This window comes from Garra rufa, chromosome 10, assembly GCF_049309525.1.
Source record: "Garra rufa chromosome 10, GarRuf1.0, whole genome shotgun sequence".
Classification (NCBI taxonomy): Eukaryota; Metazoa; Chordata; class Actinopteri; order Cypriniformes; family Cyprinidae; genus Garra; species Garra rufa.
The window spans coordinates 47,254,689-47,276,493 of record NC_133370.1 but is presented as its reverse complement, the minus strand read 5'-3'; the positions used below and the strand labels follow the sequence as shown (position 1 = coordinate 47,276,493).

The following is a 21,805-nucleotide window of genomic DNA, read 5'->3' as shown; positions in this document are numbered from 1 at the left end:
TTAGCTTACATTGTAAAGCATTCAAGCGAAAACAAACCTGAAAGAGACATCAGGATTGTAGTGCATTCCAATGAATTATTAATGAGTATATGTCATTTTACAGCAGAATACAAAGGGAAATGGAAATTATGGTAACACTTTAGTTCAGGGACCAATTCTCACTGTTAACTAGTTGCTTATTAGCATGCCTATTATTAACACATTGGCTGTTTATTAGTCCTTATAAAGCACATATTCTGCATGACCATATTCTACATCTCTATTCCTATCCAACACCTAAAATTAACAACTACCTTATTAACTATTAATAAGATGGAAATTAGGAGTTTACTGAGGCAAAATTCATAGTTAATGCTTTGTTAATACGAGAATTGGATCTTAAAATAAAGTGTGACCAAAATGATCATGAGGAAAAGAAAGCAGTGGACTGAAAATAGCTATGTCACGTTAAAATACCATGCATTATATTATTGTCCTGATGTCTGAAAATAGAACATAGCACATTTATAGTTCATTCAGTTAACTTTATTATTAGAAATGATTTGTTTCAGGCTTGTTAAGTGGCATTTCCCCAAACCGTAAGTGCCTCCCATAGTTCCTCAGTGGATAACAACAAGCTATTTAAAGCAAATCTCAACACCAGAGTCTAATTTGTTACCCTATTTAGTTTACTGGTTATGTCAGTAACTATTACTCACCTGAGGGCACCATCATCATCTTATGACATGCTGCCATTGTTGCTGTTTTTTGGGGTGAAAACATGTCTAAGCCACCCATTTCATTACAGTAGCTTATCCACAACACATCTCTACACTCTTAAAACTAAAGGTGCTTCACGATGCCATAGAAGAACCTTTTTTTGTCTAAACGGTTCCCTAAAGAACCTTTAACATCTGAAGAACTTTTCTGTTTCATAAAAGGTTCTTTGTGGCGAAAGAGGGTTCTTCAGATTATAAAAAGGTAAGAAAGAGATGGTTCTCTAAAGTACCTTTGACTGAATGGTCCTTTGTGGAACCAAAAATGGTTCTTCTATGGCATCGCTTGAAGAACCTTTTAAAGCACCTTTGTTTTTAAGAGTGTAAATGCAAAGACTTTCCAGCACAAGTTCTAATGTTTTCCAAGAATATTGAAAAGAACAGGATTCAGACAGAGGAGGCTGTTTAAACCAAGCGTGACATTTATTAAACTTTTTTTGTATTGACAAACAGATATGATGATGGAATCATTTAGGCGTAACAGACTGAGGAGCCACACAAAAAGGAACGTTTGAGAGATAGTTGGAGACAGTGGACCAACGGCAGGAAACACCTGTGTGGGTTTCAATTTAAAAAAGAACAACGATGAAATAAAATTGGCATTATGTTGTATCATCATTTGAAGTGTCTTGATCACCTGAAGAAAAGGAAGAGAAAAAAATTAACAATTAACACTAATAATATTCAATTCACATGCATCAAGATAAGACTCAAAATGCTTTATAATGTGAAATGATTTGAAGTAAACACTTAACGGTGAATGCACAACTAATAAATAAATAAAGCATTGAGGAAAAAGTGGGAAAAGCGAGTCATACCTGTTCAGCCAGCCATGATGTGCTTTACAAAAGCTGTGGGAAAAACAGAAAAATCTAAATCAGTATTCTGTGCCAATGTATATATAGTTTATACTATTCTGAGCCCAATTTTCTACAATTTTTTACAAAGTCCTGCGTATACAGTTGCTGTTCTAGACACATCCGAGGTCAATTATACTAGATGAGACAACATTGCCATCTAGAGGTAAAGAGCACAATTGCATTCTGTCCTCATTATCACTTCCACTTCATAGACATGAACTGTGATTATATCAGTCTAGTGACAGATGCTGATTTATAAGGTAGCACATACTGTATTAGTGGCCATGCTGACATTGACTGAAGCAGCTGAATGTAGCAGGTGATGGAGGTGTAAAAGCGTGTACAAACTCACCTTCGTAGTTTATACAGCCGTTCGCATCCTCCTGTCCAGCCATCAGCTGCTCAACCTCGTCTTCCTTCATCTTCTCACCTACGGAGAAGACACAAGCACATATTATCACTAGAGCTTTACAGTGCTCTACATGAAAGCAGGACTGGCTTCTCGTGACCGTTCTGTGATTATAAAGTGTCAGTTTGTCATCCTGTCTTTGGAGTCGCTAGTCTGATGCCAGTGAATTTTTAACCCTGGACCACAAAAACCGTCATAAGGGTCAATTTTTTGGAATTGAGAAAGCTGAAAGCTGAATAAATAAGATGCACTGATGTATGGGACAATATTTGGCTGAGATACAACTATTTGAAAATCTGCAATCTGAGGGTGCAAAAAAATCTAAATATTGAGAAAATCACCTTTAAAGTTGTTCTTAGCAATGCATATTACTAATCAAAAATTTATTTTTGATATATTTACGGTAGGAAATTTACAAAATATCTTTATGGAACATGATCTTTACATAAAATCCTACTGATTTTTGGCATAAAAAAGAAAAATCTATAATTTTGACCCATGTATTGTTGGCTATTGCTACAAATATAGTTGTGCTACTTAAGACTGATTTTGTGGTCCAGGGTTACATTTGTAGTTATGGGGTATTTGCTTTTTTATAATTTAGATAAAAACTGTTGTGATGTTTCTTGTTTGCACTGATAATTATATTATATTATATTATATTATATTATATTATATTATATTATATTATGCTGAATATATTATATATATACAACACCTCCAGTCAAAACTTTGATTTTGAGGAATTAAAATTGTTTAACTCACTTGATTCAATAAAAATACTGGAATCTTACAAAGTTTGCTTTTTAAGAGAATTTATCTTGCTTTAAGGAAAAATAAAGACAAAAAATAAGAAAATTAGTAAAATTAATAACTGAAAGTTAAAAATAAACAACTTTTTATTTCAGCTAGTTTCCCAGGTAAAAAATATTATTTTAATTTAGTTTAACTTGATGTACTAAATTACTAATTTACTAAAAAATACTAAAACTGAAATAAAATGTACAAACATAAATTATATATATATATAAAAAAAAAAACTGGTTCAAAACTATAATGATACCTCATTGATACAGTATTATGGCTAAAAAAGAACTTCCGTGAATTTATTACAGGAATTTGTGTATATGAAAGAATATTAAATTAGTTTATATTATTTTTAGATGTTAAAGCTTACCCAGGGTAGCGAGGACGTGTCTGAGCTCAGCACCCATAACTGTTCCATTGCCCTCTTTGTCGAACACTCTCAGGCCCTCAACAAAGTCTTCAAAGGTGCCGCGGTCTTTGGCCTTGCAGATGTGTTGATGCATGGGCAGGAACTGATCGAAATCCAGCATCTTTGAATTCATGTCTGCCAACAAAAGAAGCAAGATGAATCTCTGTGGCATGATCAGAACAGTTTGGCTCTTGGCATTTGAGAGCGGGCAGTCAAACATATGTTCTTTTCAGATTTATAGGCCGTGGAAGTCTGATTTTGTCAGGTTCACTGTCTCACCTTCAGCTTTGGGTTTGCCTAAGACGTGCATAACTTCAGCGTTGGTGGGGTTCTGACCCAAAGCCCTGATCAGATCTCCACACTGAGCGAAGGTGATTTTCATCTCGTTGGTTGGCGTCCTGTCAAACAGTTGGAACGCATCCTTGAAATCTGCAGGGAAAAAGACAGTCGGACTTGAGTTTCTCACTCTCCAACAGACGTAAACCCTCTACGCTGCCCGTGCTTTAGATCACTGCTAGTTTGAAGTCTCTGTTAGATCTCTGTCCTGAAAATATGGTTTTGAGTTTTTATTCTATTTCATTTCTTTACTTTTTGCCAAACTCAAAACTATCTGCTGTGGTGACCCCTGTTTGGGTTTCTTTCTTCTGTTGAACACAAAAGAAGATATTTTTTAAAAATGTTAGTAACCAAACAGCTGACCATTGACTTTCACAGTGTGGGAAAAAAAAAAAAAATACTATAGAAGTCAATGGCTACCATCAACCACTTGGTTACCAACATTCCTCAAAACTGACCACATGATTTGTATAATCTTAGAAGTGTATATTTCTGCCACATGTACATTACTTTGACAGATTCACCTCTAATAACTATGGAAGCCTGTTTCCATCAAGGATAAAAAAAAAAGTTATTTCGACTTCTCACAATTCTGACTTTTTTTCTCATAATTGCATCATACAAATTCGCAATTCTGACTTTTTTTCTCAGAATTGTGTGACTAAACTCACGATTACGAGTTATAAAGTCAGAATTGTGAGATATAAACTCGCAATTCTGTGAACATATCAATCTTTTTTTTCTCGCAGTTTATATCCTACAATTCTGACTTTTTATCTAGCAATTCTGACTTTGTAACTCGCAGTTGTTAGTTTATATCTCAGTTATTTCTCGCAATTGCAAGAAAGAAAGTCAATTGTGAGATAAAAATTAGCAATTACCTTTTTTTTCAGTGACAGAAAAGGGCTTCCAGAAATAACAGATCATTCTTAGTTGTAATCTATAAACATTAATTTTCTGCAAAGCTGCTTTAAAACTATATATATTGTGTAAAGCACTTTACAAATAAATGTAAATCAAACTGTAAGAGAGAGATAAGGTGCAAACTTAATGTCAATAAGGTGCAAAAAAATCTGTCTATGTTGATTTTTTATTATAGTATATAGTATACTATGATATAAAATTATACTATTAGTTAGGCTTTAAATATAAAAAAAAATATTTAGAAGCTAACTGTATAAGACATTAAGACTTGTTTTAAAAAGAAAAAAAACATTTTGAATAAAAAGTATTTTTTTAAACTTTGGTTTAGGTATTTTTACTTTAAACTGCATATAATAAAATAACAAAAACCTGAATAAATTTGAATTTATTTATTTATTTATTTGAGTATAAGCAATAGCAGTGTAGTTTAACACATGAGTTATATGCTCTAAATGTACTTTTTAAGTTAAAGTAATATTGAAATGTGTCCAAAAATGTGACTTACCCTCAATCTGCTCAGCAGTGAATTCAATCTGCCAAGAAAAAAAAAAAAAAAATCAAATAATAAATAATCATGCACAAAAGTTTAATAAATTGCAAACAAGACTATAATGGGATTACATGACTATTAATGCTCAGGTCCTCTTTGTCCTCCAGGGCGTGACCCTTGCTCCGGACACATGCGGCTGTCAAATGTCTGCACACTCACCCGGCTCTGGTTACTCAAACTCAATCCTGTTTGTCCTGTGACTCATTGTCCAAAAGAATTTATGAGCAACCTTGAGCCAGAGGGTGTGTGTGGCCCTGCGGGTGTACACCCGATACCCCTTTTGTCATTTTAGCACAAACTATTACCAGCTGGCTTAGACAGTGATTGAAGGCTACAAATGCATGACACTGACAGGATGCTTTTTATGGCCTTAGGAAATGGGAAAATGCCAAAAGATGAAACAGTTGCTTAAAATGATATTGCGACCTAACAGTGCAACTGGATTTGCAAAGGCAAGAATCGTTAATGCATATTGAAACGTTACAAAATCATTGCCACTGGATGCAGGAAATTATAGGGCTACTGTAAATGATGGATCTCAGTACTCAGAGCTCATTAGAAATACTGCATCTGTTCTATGCACTTTTCTTAAAAAAGAAATTGTGAATGTGCGAAGCCTTCAGAATTAACAATACCGTACAGTTTGGGTGGTCCATTCTGGAGCAGTGTAATCAAAATCACATTGTGTGTGGCCTAAACCTCAATGGTTTGGAACATATATTATGGCTTCTCCTAACCCCAAATTTTCAGACTATGGAAATGGGGTGTAGAGTGGCAACGCTGACCACTAAAACTGCTCCTCTGAAACTCAAGCCATACTGTCAATTTTCCACCATTACATTAGGAAATCCAAATATTTATTAACCTGCAAAAAACGGAAGGTTTGGAACGTGATACGCCACTGGGTATTACTGATGATATGTTGTATTTATATGTTTTGTGTTTAAATATGCTGAACTTCTGCGAGTGGCTAAAACATTTGGATGTGGGAAAGACAGAATGCCGGATTCTCAGACAATAACAAAACAAACACTGACAATTGTTTAGTTCGAGCAAATGGCTTTTCAAATCAATTCCGAGCCCTGCAGATTAAACAAATATGTATGCCAAGCGGTGACTGTGGAAGATAGCATTCGGGGATGCTCAGCCAATGAATCTGCAGGTCATTCTTTTGGACGCACTACGCCCTTGACATCAAATGGTGCCTCTGATGTTGCTCAAAATAGCTCATGGGCATCAATGAAAGCAACAAGAGCAGAGCAGTTGTCTGTGAGAAGGTAACATTTGTCATCAGGACATTTAATAGAGAAACTGATTTCAAGACACTCTGCATTCTTAAAAAGAGAGCAGTGATGCCATAGAAGCATTTTTGGTTCCTCAAAGAACCTTTTAGTGAGCAGTTTTAGTGACCACAAAACCAGTCTTAAGTAGCATAGGTATATTTATAGCCAAAAATACATTGCATGTATTTCTTTTATGCCAAAAATCATTGGGATATTATGTAAATATCATGATCCATGAAAATATTTTGTAAATTTCCTACCATAAATCTATCAAAACAAAATTTTTGATTAGTAATATGCATTGCTAAGAACTTAATGTGGACAACTTTAAATGTGATTTCCTCAGTATTTAGATTTTTTTGCACCCTCAGATTGTAGATTTTCAAATAGTCGTCCTATATCTAACATATCACGTCAATAGAAAGCTTATTTATTCAGCTTTCAGAATCCAAACTGACACTTATGGCTGGTTTTGTGATCCAGGGTCACATTTTCCTTGGTGTAAAGAACATTTTGATCAGCTAAAGAACCTTTTGTGCAATGGAAAGATTCCATGGACGTTAAAGGTTCTTCATGCCAATAAAGAACTTTGCAATCTTGAATGAATACAACTCAGATGCCAATCTGTCAAGAGAAAGTGTCTAAAGTCTTTGGTCAGAAGTAGCAGGAATGTTAGCTCATTTAAGTTTTAATTTTCACTTGGTCTTCATCCTAATTAATAGGAAAACAGAAGACTTGTTGCTTGGTGTAAACCAAATGGATCAGAAGTTACACATATCCTAGTCAGACTAGACAGCATGTTCAATTTGATAGCAGTTTCAGGTTATCTCAGTTTTCAATTATAAGTTCTATTTCCAGTTTTTGGCATCTGAACACTGATAGTTTGCAGTCTCCCCTGACTAAAAACTATGCAAATAAAATTCAAGTCCATCTCTTGCAACAATTTAGATGTCAGTACCTTGACTTCAGCTGCGTTAAACTCTGGCTCCTTGGGGGGCTCGGGCTCTGGGGGCTTGGGTGCAGCTGCTGGTTTGGGCTCTTCCTTCTTCTTGGGGGCCATGTTGATGGTTACGAAGCAACACAGAGGGATGGAGACAGCACAGGGTCAGACACACTCTGGGTACAGGACTCCATGCTGCTGGAGGCCTCTTTATCCTCTGTCTGACAGGTATGCCCTGCCCCCTTTTGTCCCAGGAAGGTGCCAAATACAAAGAGGAACGCCGTAAAAGGACATGGCCAATGGCTTCTATTTGAGACACATTGTCTTCTCACAACAGACGCTCTCGTCCATCTGTACTGGGCCGTAAGGGCTAAAGAGTTTGTTAATTTAGCTAGAAAATCAGGATTGTGGATTTTAGTCAGTAAGAGATACAGATCAGACTTGGGTTCTTCATAATGCATGCCACATCTCTTCTGAATACAGTTTTTCAGCTGTTCAGGAATAAATTCAGGAATCAGGGTGTAAACTAGTACATCTTTGGTTTTCCAAAGAACTGTGTGATTCTTTTATGAATTTAGGCTGTAAACCTTTTTATTTCTAATACAACTTTTTAAGAGTGTATAGAGGTAAATGATATGCATTTCATAGCTGAATGCAGATAAGCAATATATGGTGCTACAAGCGGCAGATTATTACTCATCAGTATTCATCTACAAGATACTAAAGCTCTGATGGATTTCCTGCCAATCAAAAAGTAATAGAAAAGCTCATTTCTATAGCAAATGGAGCAGAACACTAATTAAAACCAAGTTAAAGTGTGTCTAAATAAATAAATAAATATGTACATACCTAATTAACTTCAGAGAATTTTCCTGGGTCTTGCCAAAAATAAATGTTATTAACTAGATATTTTCCAGACAGTGTGAAACAACCTTTTAAACAGTAATTCATAGTATCCGTAACAGCTAAATCTAAATTGGCTGAAGAAAGCAGTCAATAAAAGAAACTGGTGTACCTGGGTAAATTTTACAAAAAAATATTTTTAAAATAATATTTTGCATGCAGGCCATCAGAACTTTTTGTAGTGTGACAAAAAAAATTTTTCATTTTTTTTTTGATTATTATAAAATTATAATTACAACAATTTTTGCAGTTATTTTGATTAAAGACATTTTGAACATGAGTTCTTTTTTGCATGACAATAATGTAATTAAGATCTTATTAAAAAGAGTATTAATAATATTGCAGTATAGACAATTTGTATCGTTCTAATATATATATATATATTTCTACATGGACAATTTGGAGTATTAACTCTTAGATGTTTATTTTTTATGTTTTAATTTTATTTTATTTTTTACTTAGTGAGTTTTTTTAATCTGATTTATTGCTCTGAGGTTGTTTTTCCTGGGCTCAGATGACTCCCTGATTTCCCCATTTTAGTATCAACAGTGCCTCTGAAGTTTCTCATAAAAAGCCGTAAGAGAAATAAAAGTACAAACAAATGTGACCCTACTGTATGTGACCCAGATGTGATAATTCCTACTGTAAATATATTAAAACTTAATTATTGATTGGTAACATGCAAGAACTTCATTTGGACAACTTTAAAGGCGATTTTCTCAATATTGTTATTTTTTGCACCCTCAGATTTGAAATTTTCAAATAGTTGCATCTCAGCCAAATATTGTCTTGCTATCCACACAAACCATACATCAATGGAAAGCTTATTTATTCAGCTTTTGTATTATGTATAAATCTAACTTTCGAAAAATGTACCCTTATGTGGACCTGGGTCACAAATGAGAATTAAGAAAGTTCTGAGAGAAGAGTCAAAACATTGGAGATCTATTGTCTTACTGTAATCTCACTTAAGACTCCATTATAGTAATATTTTTTAATTGGTCCTCTTTTCTTTTCTTTCTTTCATCTTATTTTCACCTTTAATCCCAGGGCTGTAGGAGGAGAGACAGGAAACAATGGGAAAGGTGAGAAGAGACTCATGGTGTCTGAGGAGCAGCTGTGCCACGTGTCAGAGCACTGCCCGCATAACTAAGTGGGGATTGTCTTATACGTCGCATTTAGGTGTCAAATTTTGGTCACACTTCAGTTTGGAGACCAATTCTCCCTATTAACTAATTATTAACTACAACTTCTGCTTCAATAAACTCCTAATTTGCTGCTTAGTAATAATTAGTCATGCAGTTCCCTTTACGAAAAAGAAGTTTATTCAAGTGTGCTATTAGTATACTTCTTTTAAACTAAAAATAGGAAAGTATACTTTTAGTCTACTTCTCAGAAATGTGCTTTATATACTTCTCAGAAATATACTTAAAATGACATGTAAGTATACTTGACTTATACTTTAAAAATCTAAATATATTTGAGCTCTACTTGTGCTTTGACAATCTGTGTTTTCATTGTTATACTAGAGGCGCTATTGCACATCTTCTGTACAGAATTTCCGAAATACAAGTAAAGAAGAAACCGAAACAACAGATGCTTTCACGTGTAATATAACACAATTGTCAGGCATAAAACAGCATAGTAAAAATTGAAGTAAAAATTGCAAGATATATATAAGCTCAAATGTAACACTCACACACTAGAGCCTGATAGTTGTTGGATAACCCTTTTTTCTTTGTTTGTTAACATGAGGCATTTCTCTTGTAAAACAATTTGGCTTGTATTTAAATATAGGTCATGATTTCCTCATTATAATCATTGTATAAGTAATCACTGCCTGCACTAAATGATTTTAAATATGATAATGCATGCAATCTCTTAGACTGTGTGGAGTGAAATGTATGAGAGTAAAATAATAACACTGAATATGAAATTCAACATCTATATAAGAGTTAAACGATGAGGAAATTGTTTAAACATTTGATGTTCTTGTAACTTTACCTTCATCTATGAGAAACATTTTAGATGTTGACGCTTTTTTGTACATCTGATGTCTGATGCTAAAATTAAAATTTCCAGTAAGTATTTCTGAAAAAGTCCTGGTACAAAGTCTTAGTGCCAAAGGACCACCAACAGCTCTTAAGTGTTGCAAATGTAAGGAATCACAGCTGATTCAACTCAAGGGTTTGATGATAGCTTGACAAACAAGATCAGCTGTTAACTGATTTGTTGTTGTTTCCACAGAGCAAACCTGAAGTGTTTCATTTTGTACAAAACAATTTGCACTGCTTGATGACTAATAATCAATTAAGCAATGTTTTTACCACTTTAATTTATAGAGATAGAGAAAATATGAATGATAAAAACATGTATTCTCTACAAAATGTTGCAATTTACAGTAAATGCATCTTCAAAATGGCAACAATGCTCTATAGAAGATATAACAGTATACATTTTAATTAAAGCCTTTGTGCATAACTCATTATTAAATTGTAGCTGTAATGCATTATATGTTTTCATAAATACTTGTAAAACATTTGATGCATTATAATAAATGAAGGTTTGTTTATCATGTTTTAATGCATTTAACTTTCTAAAGGTGTGGCAATGAATAGATACGTATTATTGTGTATTATAACTGTGGTGACAATTAATCATGACACCATTTTTTTTTTGTATACAAGGTATAATAATGGATTCATTTAAAAATGCTTAGAACAACACTACTTTAAAAGGTTTTAAGGGGAAAAAAATGATAAAGGACCCTTGACCCCATTTTTAACCAGCAGATAAAACAATCAGAATATAAGCACAATATAATATAATTAGTATTTCCACTGAACACTATTTTTTTACTGGTTTTAAGTGCTTATATGCGACCCTGGACCACAAAACCAGTCTTAAGTAGCACAGATATATTTGTAGCAATAGACAAAAATACATAGTATAGGTCAAAATGATTAATTTTTCCATTATGGCAACAATCATAAGGGTATTAAGTAAAGATCATGGTCCATGAAAATTTTTGTAAATTTCCAACTATAAATATATCAAAACTTAATTTTTGATTAGTAATATGCATTGCTAAAAACTTCATTTGCACAACTTTAAATGCAGTTTTCTCAATATTTAGATTTTTTTTGCACCCTCAAATAGTTGCATCTCATCTAAATATTGTCTTATACTAACAAACCATACATCAATGTAAAATCTTTCAGAAAACTGACCATTATGACTGGTTTTGTGAAACCAGAGAAATTGACATAATGATTACTGATTCTCAGAACCTCCAAAAAAGCCATTTTTGACACTTCTGTAAACTTAATATGAACCTGCCACAGAAGGAAAGAACCGTGTGCCGGTCGTGGGTATAAATGGCTCCAGGTTTGCATAACAACACAGCCTGTGTAAAGACTATATCAGGTGATCAGCGCTGAACACATTTTAAACATGCCTGCCATGAGAGCACAGAAGACAGGCCTGTAAACCATGCAAGATCTGTTTGGAAAGTTATTTTGGCAGCGACCTGTTGTTCACTTGGTATGAACCCTGGGAGGAGTGCAGCTGAATTACAATGACAATTGTCATTTGACCCTCTCTGAAGTGACCTTCACGTCTAAAAGCAGCTGCTTGGGATCAGCAAACAATTTACAAAGGCTGTTATGCAAAGACAGTGAAAAGCAGCATGCATGCAGAGGAGAACAGAAGCAATTAGACTGACCAAAAGAGAATAGTAACATCTATTGCTACTCAGTTCCAATCTGCAGTCATGGCTAAGCTGAAACACTCTTTATAAATCTAACTCCCATGAAAGGAAGAGGTCATTGTGTATGGTCACATACTGTAGTTATAAAAAAGCACACATGAATCAGAGTTCTCAAAGCTGCTCATTGTTCAAACTAATGATTTTACAGCTATATATCATTTCTTCTGATCTTAATCCTCACACTATAAAATGTTTCAAATTCTTACATACAGCATCCAATCTCTAAAGGTTTAACAAAATCATAATAAAGATAACATAGCTATAACACTTTTTTAGGGTAGAGAGCATAAAATCTCATCTAAACACTTTTGAAGATTTGCTATGCTGTTTTTAATCTTGTACTGTTGTTTCAACATTTGTGAGATTTCTCATCGAAACAGTTTTGAGGTTAACTGATCTAAATTTGTGTCCATAGAATATAGTGATCTATGACACTGAGTTAAGCTCAATATCTTTTTATTTATTTATTTATTTATTTGTGGTCACATTACTGATTTTATATTTGTGGAGTAAAATGTATAGTTTTTATTTTGAAGTAAAAAGATATCAGAGTCAGACCTTTTGGCTTTAATTGGCACACAACTGCCCCAAGTGGCAGATTGTTGCTAGGTATTATTTTTAAATTGAATACTTATTGTAATTAATAGCATTATTATTTAATATTTCCATGAATTAGATGTACATTTCAGTCATCTTCAGAAATCACTTTTTATTAAAACCTATAATTAAGTGAAATAATTCAATGCAATATGCAATATGTTCAAATACAACATGGGCAATATATAATATTCATATATTGTATATCATATCACCTGAATATGTCATATAATAAATTTACCTAGCAGATGCATCTCTTTTACTGGGATTCTGTTTTGCCTGTCATCACTTATTAAATTTTAACTACATTGTTAAAATACAATTTTAAATAGATAAGTTGATTTAAATTTCACATTCATAACATTAAAATAAGAAAAATATTAATATTAATAATATTAATAACATCATTCTGCACAAGTTAAACTTATATCTAATGTTGCAATTTACAAGTAAATTGCAGTTGTTCTTGAGCATCTCGCCATAACTTACCCAACATAAATTGTACACTATACTATCAAAATATATAATTAGAGAGACATTTTATGTATAAAACACAATTATATTTAACTAATATTTCAAACTTGGATTAAATACACAGTTTTATGCTTTATTTTTTTATTGCACTGCACTGATCTACAGGCCATTGCCGCAGTTTGGAGAGGATCTGAAATTAATGTAAGCCAATTTGCATTGCCTCTTAAAACATGTCCTTGATGCTAGATGTAGATCTCCTCTATATAGCTTCTACAACAACAACGGAAACATGGAAAGTTGCTTTTATTTCAAAATAAAATTAAATAAGTGTTTTTCTTCCTGACTTTTGCATATCATGGCCACAGTGATTGCTACTCTATTTTCTGTAGTTACTGATCCAATATCCTCCTTTCTTTATATGCACTTAAAATGACAAATGATCATGAATATTATGTGTACTTATTGAACAGACATTAATATTTCAGTCATCAGGGGTACAAAACTAGAAAGAGAGAAAACACATACTAGATGTGTTCATAAACAGACTGTACAGATAATAATAAAAAAAACATATAAACAGATATTATAATATGAGGAAATAATGTCTTAAAATCTGATCAGAAGACTCTGAGATATACTTTAGATATGTATACTTTAATAGGGAGGTGGACTGTGAGGTGTAGGTCATTAAGGCAAATTAAAATCAAGAATACATGAATCCAATGCAAAACCTGAGTGCTACAGTTTGCTGTAGACATTAACCCTAGAATAAAATAAAACAAAAACAAGAAGAAAAAAGGCTACAACAAATGGCTGTACATACAAATGGAAACAGGTGGCAGTAACAAGTGAGACTAACTGGTAACCAATGAAACAAACCCAAGCACAGGAAAAACACACAGGAAGTTAAAACAGAAGAAATTGGAATATTATACAAAATAAAAGTCTTAGTTGGTTTAAGCTAGAAGCTATGACCAGACTTGAAGACTAGGTAAAACCAGCAGGATTGGCAGAGTTTAGTTTTGTATCTTCAGATATTAGACAAAGCTGAAACCTAATGCTTACATTTAAAAGTGTAATCTGGCATTTTCTAACTGAACGAACGAACAAATTAATTAATACGTTTTTAACTAGCTAGTTAGTTAGTTAGTTAGTTAGTTAGTTAGTCAAAGTCAACTTTATTGCCAATTCTGCCACATGTACAGGACATACAGAGAATTGAAATTGCGTTACTCTCAGACCCATGGTGCATACAAGTAACATTAAATACAAACAGTAACATTAAATACAAAGGTAGAATTAAAAAAAATATGAATAAATACAAATAAACATATAATATATAAAATGAAAAACACAATATACAAGTAAGGGCACATGGTAGAGAGTGCAAACCATGGTTACCATAGTTAGTTGGTTAGTTGGTTAGATACCAGCACACTATGAATCTATGAGTATTATGGGCTGCAAAGGTCACATTTTGTATTTGGTTGTATTTATTATGATGTTTATCAAACAATGCCAAATAAATACTTGAAATTTTTATTGACATGTTATAGGCTATTTATAGCATACTGGTTTAGCATATCATCAAAACACAATAATTTATGAGATCAACTATGTTTTTTTCTTTTTTTTGAGAAAAAACCTATGGATTTTGAGAACATACATTAGAACATGCATTAGTATTTTATATTGTGATACAATGTTGATTAGCGCTGCATTTTGAATATACCTTACTCTTATGAAATTCCAAAGATGGCTTAATGAACACAAATAAACCATAGGCTGTCAAAGTCTTAATTAAGTTTTACGTTTTAATTGTGTTAAAAGCTCACTAGAGTATTATGAGAGAGAGTTTGACTAAGCGAGTGTGATTACCTGCATCTGATACAGCAGTCATTCTTTAGCTCAATCTCATATTCACAATCAATCATTAGTTTGAATATCCAATGAGAAAAGCAATAGGTTCTTTGTCATCCTATCCTTTCAACTGTTAAGGGTGATTTCCGATGACAGTGCTGCTCAGTGCATTTGTTGGTTGTGTCTTACAAGCTGTTGAAAGTAGAAATAACTTCTGTTTCAGTCTCTTTCAATATAAAAGTCTTTACTGCTGACTTGTAAAAACAGCCTCTTATCGCCAACTAATGGCAGAACATCCACACTGTTTCCCAATACTAAATACTACTATTATTTATATAAAATATTATTATTCAATAAATAATATTTAGCAAACAACAAAAGCCATTATAAAAGTGGCTAGGTAATTCAGTCAAAAGTACAAAGGCAGCACTCTGGTATACAGCATTGAAGTTACAAAGTGATGAGATTTTGCCCTCAGCGAAAACTGTTTGCTCTGGAAAAAATTAAAGATAATGAACCCATGAGACTGGCAGTTTTGAGCAGATTTACTCAAAATTAAATCTTATGTTTAACCACTATAGAGATACCTGAGCGAGCTGCAAATTCCAGAAGATCTGGCTGCAGTAAGGCTGGTCTTGGTTCATGAGCTCTGAATGGCTGCTGACACCCTGGAGTAGAGTTGGGTTCGAGTCCACCTAAGTCGACTCTGAGTCCCGAGTCTTTAACCATTCCAGTCCGAGTCGAGACTGAGTCCAACTAAACACTACTGTTTGTCAGTATCTTAACCTTGTTTTAATCTTTACAACTAGAATAAGGCATTGACAGTTTAAATGTAACAAAAGCAAACCTCTATTGCATATTGCCATTTTGATTTTTGATTTCACACCATCTCATAATTAGTGTCCTGCTCAGCAAACTTAAAGTCATGTAACAGAAGTTATAGCATATGTATTGTGACATAATTCAGAGTGAAACTCTGAAAAATTATAGGGCAGGACAGGACTTGACTTTATTTGTTGTTATATAGTAAATGTATAAATTCAATTGGGTGGGTAGAAAGCTTAGTGAATGAGACCTGAGGAGCTGAGAATGCACCTCTTATCTCTGATTGTGGCATTTTACATATTTTTCCTTGGATGAAAATGAGGCTGTGAGGGTTAATTTTAGTTTTTAAGTAGCAGTCTGTGGAAGCCATGGAATAAGAGAATACAATTTGAGTTTATATTTCAAAATTCTGACTTTATTTTCCCAATTCCAAGATTATATCTCACAATTCTGATAAGAAAAGAATTTCTCCCTTTTCCCATCAGCTCAAAATCATGAGTTTATATCCCATACTTCTGACATTTTTCCCCTCAGAACTGACAAACTCACTACTGTTGAGTTAAATTGAGTTATAATGTCCGAAATACAACATATAAACGACCTATAAAAAATTCTGAATTGTAAGATAAAATAGTTAAATGTAATACAGGTCCTTCTAAAAAAAATTGCATATTGTGATAAAGTTCATTATTTTCTGTAATGTACTGATAAACATTAGACTTTCATATATTTTAGATTCATTACACACAACTGAAGTAGTTCAAGCCTTTTATTGTTTTAATATTGATGATTTTGGCATACAGCTCATGAAAACCCAAAATTCAAAAAATTAGCATATCATGAAAAGGTTCTCTAAACGAGCTATTAACCTAATCATCTGAATCAACTAATTAACTCTAAACACCTGCAAAAGATTCCTGAGGCTTTTAAAAACTCCCAGCCTGGTTCATTACTCAAAACCAAAACCAGAAGGCCATCATTGACACCCTCAAGCAAGAGGGTAAGACACAGAAAGAAATTTCTGAACGAATAGGCTGTTCCCAGAGTGCTGTATCAAGGCACCTCAATGGGAAGTCTGTGGGAAGGAAAAAGTGTGGCAGAAAACGCTGCACAACGAGAAGAGGTGACCGGACCCTGAGGAAGATTGTGGAGAAGGACCGATTCCAGGGACCTGCGGAAGCAGTGGACTGAGTCTGGAGTAGAAACATCCAGAGCCACCGTGTACAGGCGCCAGGTCAAGCCACTTTTGAACCAGAAACAGCGGCAGAAGCGCCTGACCTGGGCTACAGAGAAGCAGCACTGGACTGTTGCTCAGTGGTCCAAAGTACTTTTTTCGGATGAAAGCAAATTTTGCATGTCATTCGGAAATCAAGGTGCCAGAGTCTGGAGGAAGACTGGGGAGAGGGAAATGCCAAAATGCCTGAAGTCCAGTGTCAAGTACCCACAGTCAGTGATGGTCTGGGGTGCCATGTCAGCTGCTGGTGTTGGTCCACTGTGTTTTATCAAGGGCAGGGTCAATGCAGCTAGCTATCAGGAGATTTTGGAGCACTTCATGCTTCCATCTGCTGAAAAGCTTTATGGAGATGAAGATTTCATTTTTCAGCACGACCTGGCACCTGCTCACAGTGCCAAAACCACTGGTAAATGGTTTACTGACCATGGTATTACTGTGCTCAATTGGCCTGCCAACTCTCCTGACCTGAACCCCATAGAGAATCTGTGGGATATTGTGAAGAGAAAGTTGAGAGACGCAAGACCCAACACTCTGGATGAGCTTAAGGCCGCTATCGAAGCATCCTGGGCCTCCATAACACCTCAGCAGTGCCACAGGCTGATTGCCTCCATGCCACGCCGCATTGAAGCAGTCATTTCTGCAAAAGGATTCCCGACCAAGTATTGAGTGCATAACTGAACATAATTATTTGAAGGTTGACTTTTTTTGTATTAAAAACACTTTTCTTTTATTGGTCGGATGAAATATGCTAATTTTTTGAGATAGGAATTTTGGGTTTTGATGAGCTGTATGCCAAAATCATCAATATTAAAACAATAAAAGGCTTGAACTACTTCAGTTGTGTGTAATGAATCTAAAATATATGAAAGTCTAATGTTTATCAGTACATTACAGAAAATAATGAACTTTATCACAATATGCAAATTTTTTGAGAAGGACCTGTATGACACAGTCTGCTGCAGCAGGTTTACGCTGCTGTCACTTTAAGACCAGACGCATAGATCATATATTTTGACACATCTGAATTTCTCCCAACTGTTCAAATTCACTCAAGACAAAAACCGACTGCATTTGCATGAATACTCTCTAAGACGGTGCATTCTGACATTACTTTTCGTGTAAGTGTGTAGCAATAACATGCAAAAGAACTTAATTCAGCATTCGCACGCTGACTGAGAGGCATTTTCGGTGAGCACGCTACGGTGTGTGTGTGTGTGTGTGTGTGTGTGTGTGTATGCAAAGAAACCAGAAGGCAAGACTTTTAAACATGTGCCAATACTGAATGTCACTTTCGTAATAATACATCGAGTCAGTCAAATTTCCGTCAACTGTCCCTGGACTCGGCTGGACTCGGCAATAATTCCCGGGTCCGAAAAGCTTGAGTCCGAGTCAAGTCCAAGTCCGCTAAAAATTGTACTCGAGACCGGACTCGAGTCCGACTACAAGTCCAAGTACCCCAACTCTACCCTGGAGCATCGAAGCTAATTTTCAAATAGACACAGTTTTTATTAACAAGTGTAAGTGAAGTGTAAACAAGTACATTCTTGCCTAAAAAGTCTTAAAACTGCATTCCGTGACACAAAACAGTGTTATTTTTAAAATTATAGCAGATTTGGTCATCCGCCATGACACTGGCTGTGAGAAATACTGCATTGATACAAACACAGTGATACAAAGTGCTGTTATCACCCGAATATCACACTGTTATTAGTCAATCAGATTCAAGGAACAGAAAGAACTGTTGCATAAATGGTATTACATTATAGATTTTATGATTTCTATGAGTTATGAGTTTACTTTCTGTGGGATGGTAATGAGATACTTTAATGCTACATAAAGCTCTCATCGGACCATTTTGGGTACAAAAGGGGGGAAAACATCCTCTCTAAACAAATATCATAATCCATAGGTTTTTCTCTAAATTAGTATACTTTTGGAGTAAGCTTGAGGGAGTTAGCTAGGTAAAGGTTACAATGTGTAACACAACAGACAGCAAAAAAAAAATTGTGTGTGTGTGATGTCCCAAGCAATGTCACATCTGTGCTGGATAATGTTGTTTCTGGTGCTGATTTGAGCAATTCTGTGCTTAGGCTGGTGGGGGCTGATGTTTGGTGTAAAGCCACTGATCCTGGCACAGCAGGTGGTGGGACATTTTCCAAAGATGTTATGTTACAGGGATTAACAGTTGCAGAAGGGAAGAGTGTCACCTACTGGCTCATTTGTGCTATTTGAGCTTTCAGACCCACTTGTGAATCTCCAAGAAAAAGTATGTTTGTGTCAGACCTAAAATATATCATAAAAAATATTTGTTAACCCAGTGTGAAGCTCTCACCAATTAGTCAAGTGTCATTCTGCTGTAACTACTAGTGATCTTGTCCATTATTTTACAGTTTTTTACAATTACAAAGAAACATTTCTCAATACTTAGGTCACTTTTTCCAAAACTCCTCACACAGTGAGCACAACAGCAGTCTATGTGGCATAAACTGTGGAATCATTTATCACTGCTTTGGCACACAATGCATTCAGTGATTACAGCTTTCAAATTACATGAATTCTTCTCACTTGGACATGGACACAAACAAAACCAATCTCTATGTACCAAAAGGCCAATTTGCACATGTTTAGATACTCTCTTCAAAACCTAACATAATGCAAAAATGAATAAGACAGATATTTGCTACATTTCTGCAGTAATACCATGTTGAAATATATTCTGAATTTTAAAAACAAATACTATCAAAGCAATTTGATATAGCTGAACATCTACCCAAGTGTTAGTCTTTCAATTTCATTACCATCTATCCAAGGGGAAAACTTAATCTTATACTGGACTATGACATACTGCAGTGAATCATAAACAGAAGAAAGTTTCATGCTTGTTTTGTAAAGACATTTTTTCAGAAGCAAGCAATGTAAAATGCTTTATGTGTGAACAAAATGTGTTTGCTGCTTAAACTTAGCAAGTTTTATGTGAAAAAAAAAAAGTTTGTAGTTTTGGTGCACTCTGAATGTAAAATGAACTGCTGTGCCAGTGTTGATAGTTGGTTTGTTGATTACAGTTTTTCCTCGATTGCTTAAACACATTTGCCCAGTCTGACATCACATTTTCAAAACAGTTAACACACAGGATAAAATTAAAGCTCATTGGCCAAAATGACTCATTTTGTTAGCAAAATGCTCTAACACTCACAAAACATGCAACATAAGCAAATATTTCCATCAAACACCACAACTTGGTCAAATTAATTTATTCTTTCAATCAATCATTACATGGATAACAAAATACAGCCATCAATATGCAATATAATACTTTACAAACTCAAATGGATACTGAAAAAAAAACTACCAAAGGAAACTTATGGATGGAAATACTTTTTAAAAGAAATATATAATCTTTCACATTTAGTCCATTCTTTCTTGACGATTATGCCACAGGTTCTCATCAGCATTGCATTGAATGTGTTCCCTTGCAATGCACCGAGGGAAATACCTCCATGCATGGCGTATCCATCCCTGGCAGTCCTCTGCACCTATTGCCAGGCAACCAGCATTCATTGCCTCCAGGAGGGGCATCTGCTCATATGGCCGGTGATCATACACCTTCCACCTCCAAGCAGAGAAGAACTCCTCAATTGGGTTCAGAAAAGGCGAGTATGCAGGGAGGAATTGCATCATAATGAGGCAGTGCTGCAAACCATTCATTCACAAGGCGAGAGTGGTGGAAAGCCACATTGTCCCAAATTATGACATACAGCGTCATGCCAGGCCTCAACAGCCCTCTCTCTTCGGGTGGAATCAGTATTTCTTTCAATGCATCAAGAAATGTGATGAGGCGTTCTGTATTGTATGGGCCAATAGTTGGTATGTGGCAAAGAACCCCATCATTGGAAATGGCAGCACACATGGTGATTTTGGCACCCCTCTGACCTGGCACTGTGACAGTGGCCCTCTGCCCAATGATGTTCCTCCCGCGTCTCCTCACTTTACAGAGGTTGAAGCCGGCTTCATCCACAAAAATGAATTTGTGATGTGCCCCTTCAGCTTCAAACTCCATTATTCTCTAAGAAAAAGAGCAAATTCATGAAGGCAAATTATTCCAGTCACATGTAACTATGGTAAACAAGGTATTACAATAAAAAATCTGTACCTGCACATACTGGAATCATGCCTCCTTTACGATGTCAGAGTTTCTTTGAAATGGAACTCTGTACAGCTGCTTCATTCTGACATGGTTTCGTTTAAGGACCCGACCTATAGTTGCCAAACTCACAGTGTTTATATTTCTAAATGCTCCCTGATCTGCAATTACTGCTGCCTGGATTTCACGCAGTCTGATTGCATTGCTTGCCACTACCATATCTACAATGGCAGACTCCTGTTCAATACCAAATATCTTTCCTCTGCCACCAGTGTGTGGTAATGTGTGGATTCTATAAAGTAAAAGCAAAAAGCATGTCAAAATTGACATTACTGTATGACAGTCACATAAATTGGATTAATAAAACATCCGCATTACTGTAGACACAGTTTGTTCTGCTAACAGGGCAATGCAGTAAAGCTGAAATACACAGTGGTATACATTACAGTAACACTGTGAATTACCTGTTCTCATTCCGAAAAAGCCTGACAATAGATGCCACAATGCTCCAACTCAGAATGGGCTGGACCCTTTGTCCAGCCTCTCTAAAGGACAAGCCATGATTGATGACATGGTCAATAATTGTTGCCCGAATTTCATTTGAAACTCGAGCTCGATTTTGTCCTCTTGCTGCTGCAGCTCCTCCACCACGCATACAAACTCCTCTTCCTCTGGCCCCTCTGCCATGGCCTCTTACTCTCCTTCCATGCCTATGGCCTCTTTGATCCA

The 21,805-nt window shown here is 35.1% G+C and overlaps 1 protein-coding gene across 2 annotated transcripts; it reads right to left on the bottom strand.

The window, feature by feature from the left end:
* Nucleotides 1-1,155: 1,155 nt before the first annotated feature.
* On the bottom strand, nt 1,156-7,438 carry LOC141343607 (myosin light chain, embryonic-like). Of its 2 annotated transcripts, none has more exons than XM_073848187.1 (7): nt 7,292-7,438; nt 5,006-5,033; nt 3,520-3,669; nt 3,202-3,375; nt 1,968-2,045; nt 1,574-1,606; nt 1,156-1,392 (listed from the first exon to the last, which is right to left on the bottom strand). In XM_073848187.1, the coding sequence occupies exons 1-6, from the start codon at nt 7,391-7,393 to the stop codon at nt 1,578-1,580; spliced, it is 561 nt and encodes a 186-aa protein (XP_073704288.1). In that variant the 5' UTR covers nt 7,394-7,438; the 3' UTR covers nt 1,156-1,392; nt 1,574-1,577. The 2 variants fall into 2 exon arrangements, with proteins under 2 accessions (XP_073704288.1, XP_073704289.1); XM_073848188.1 differs by having other exon boundaries at nt 1,156-1,308.
* Nucleotides 7,439-21,805: the final 14,367 nt, after the last annotated feature.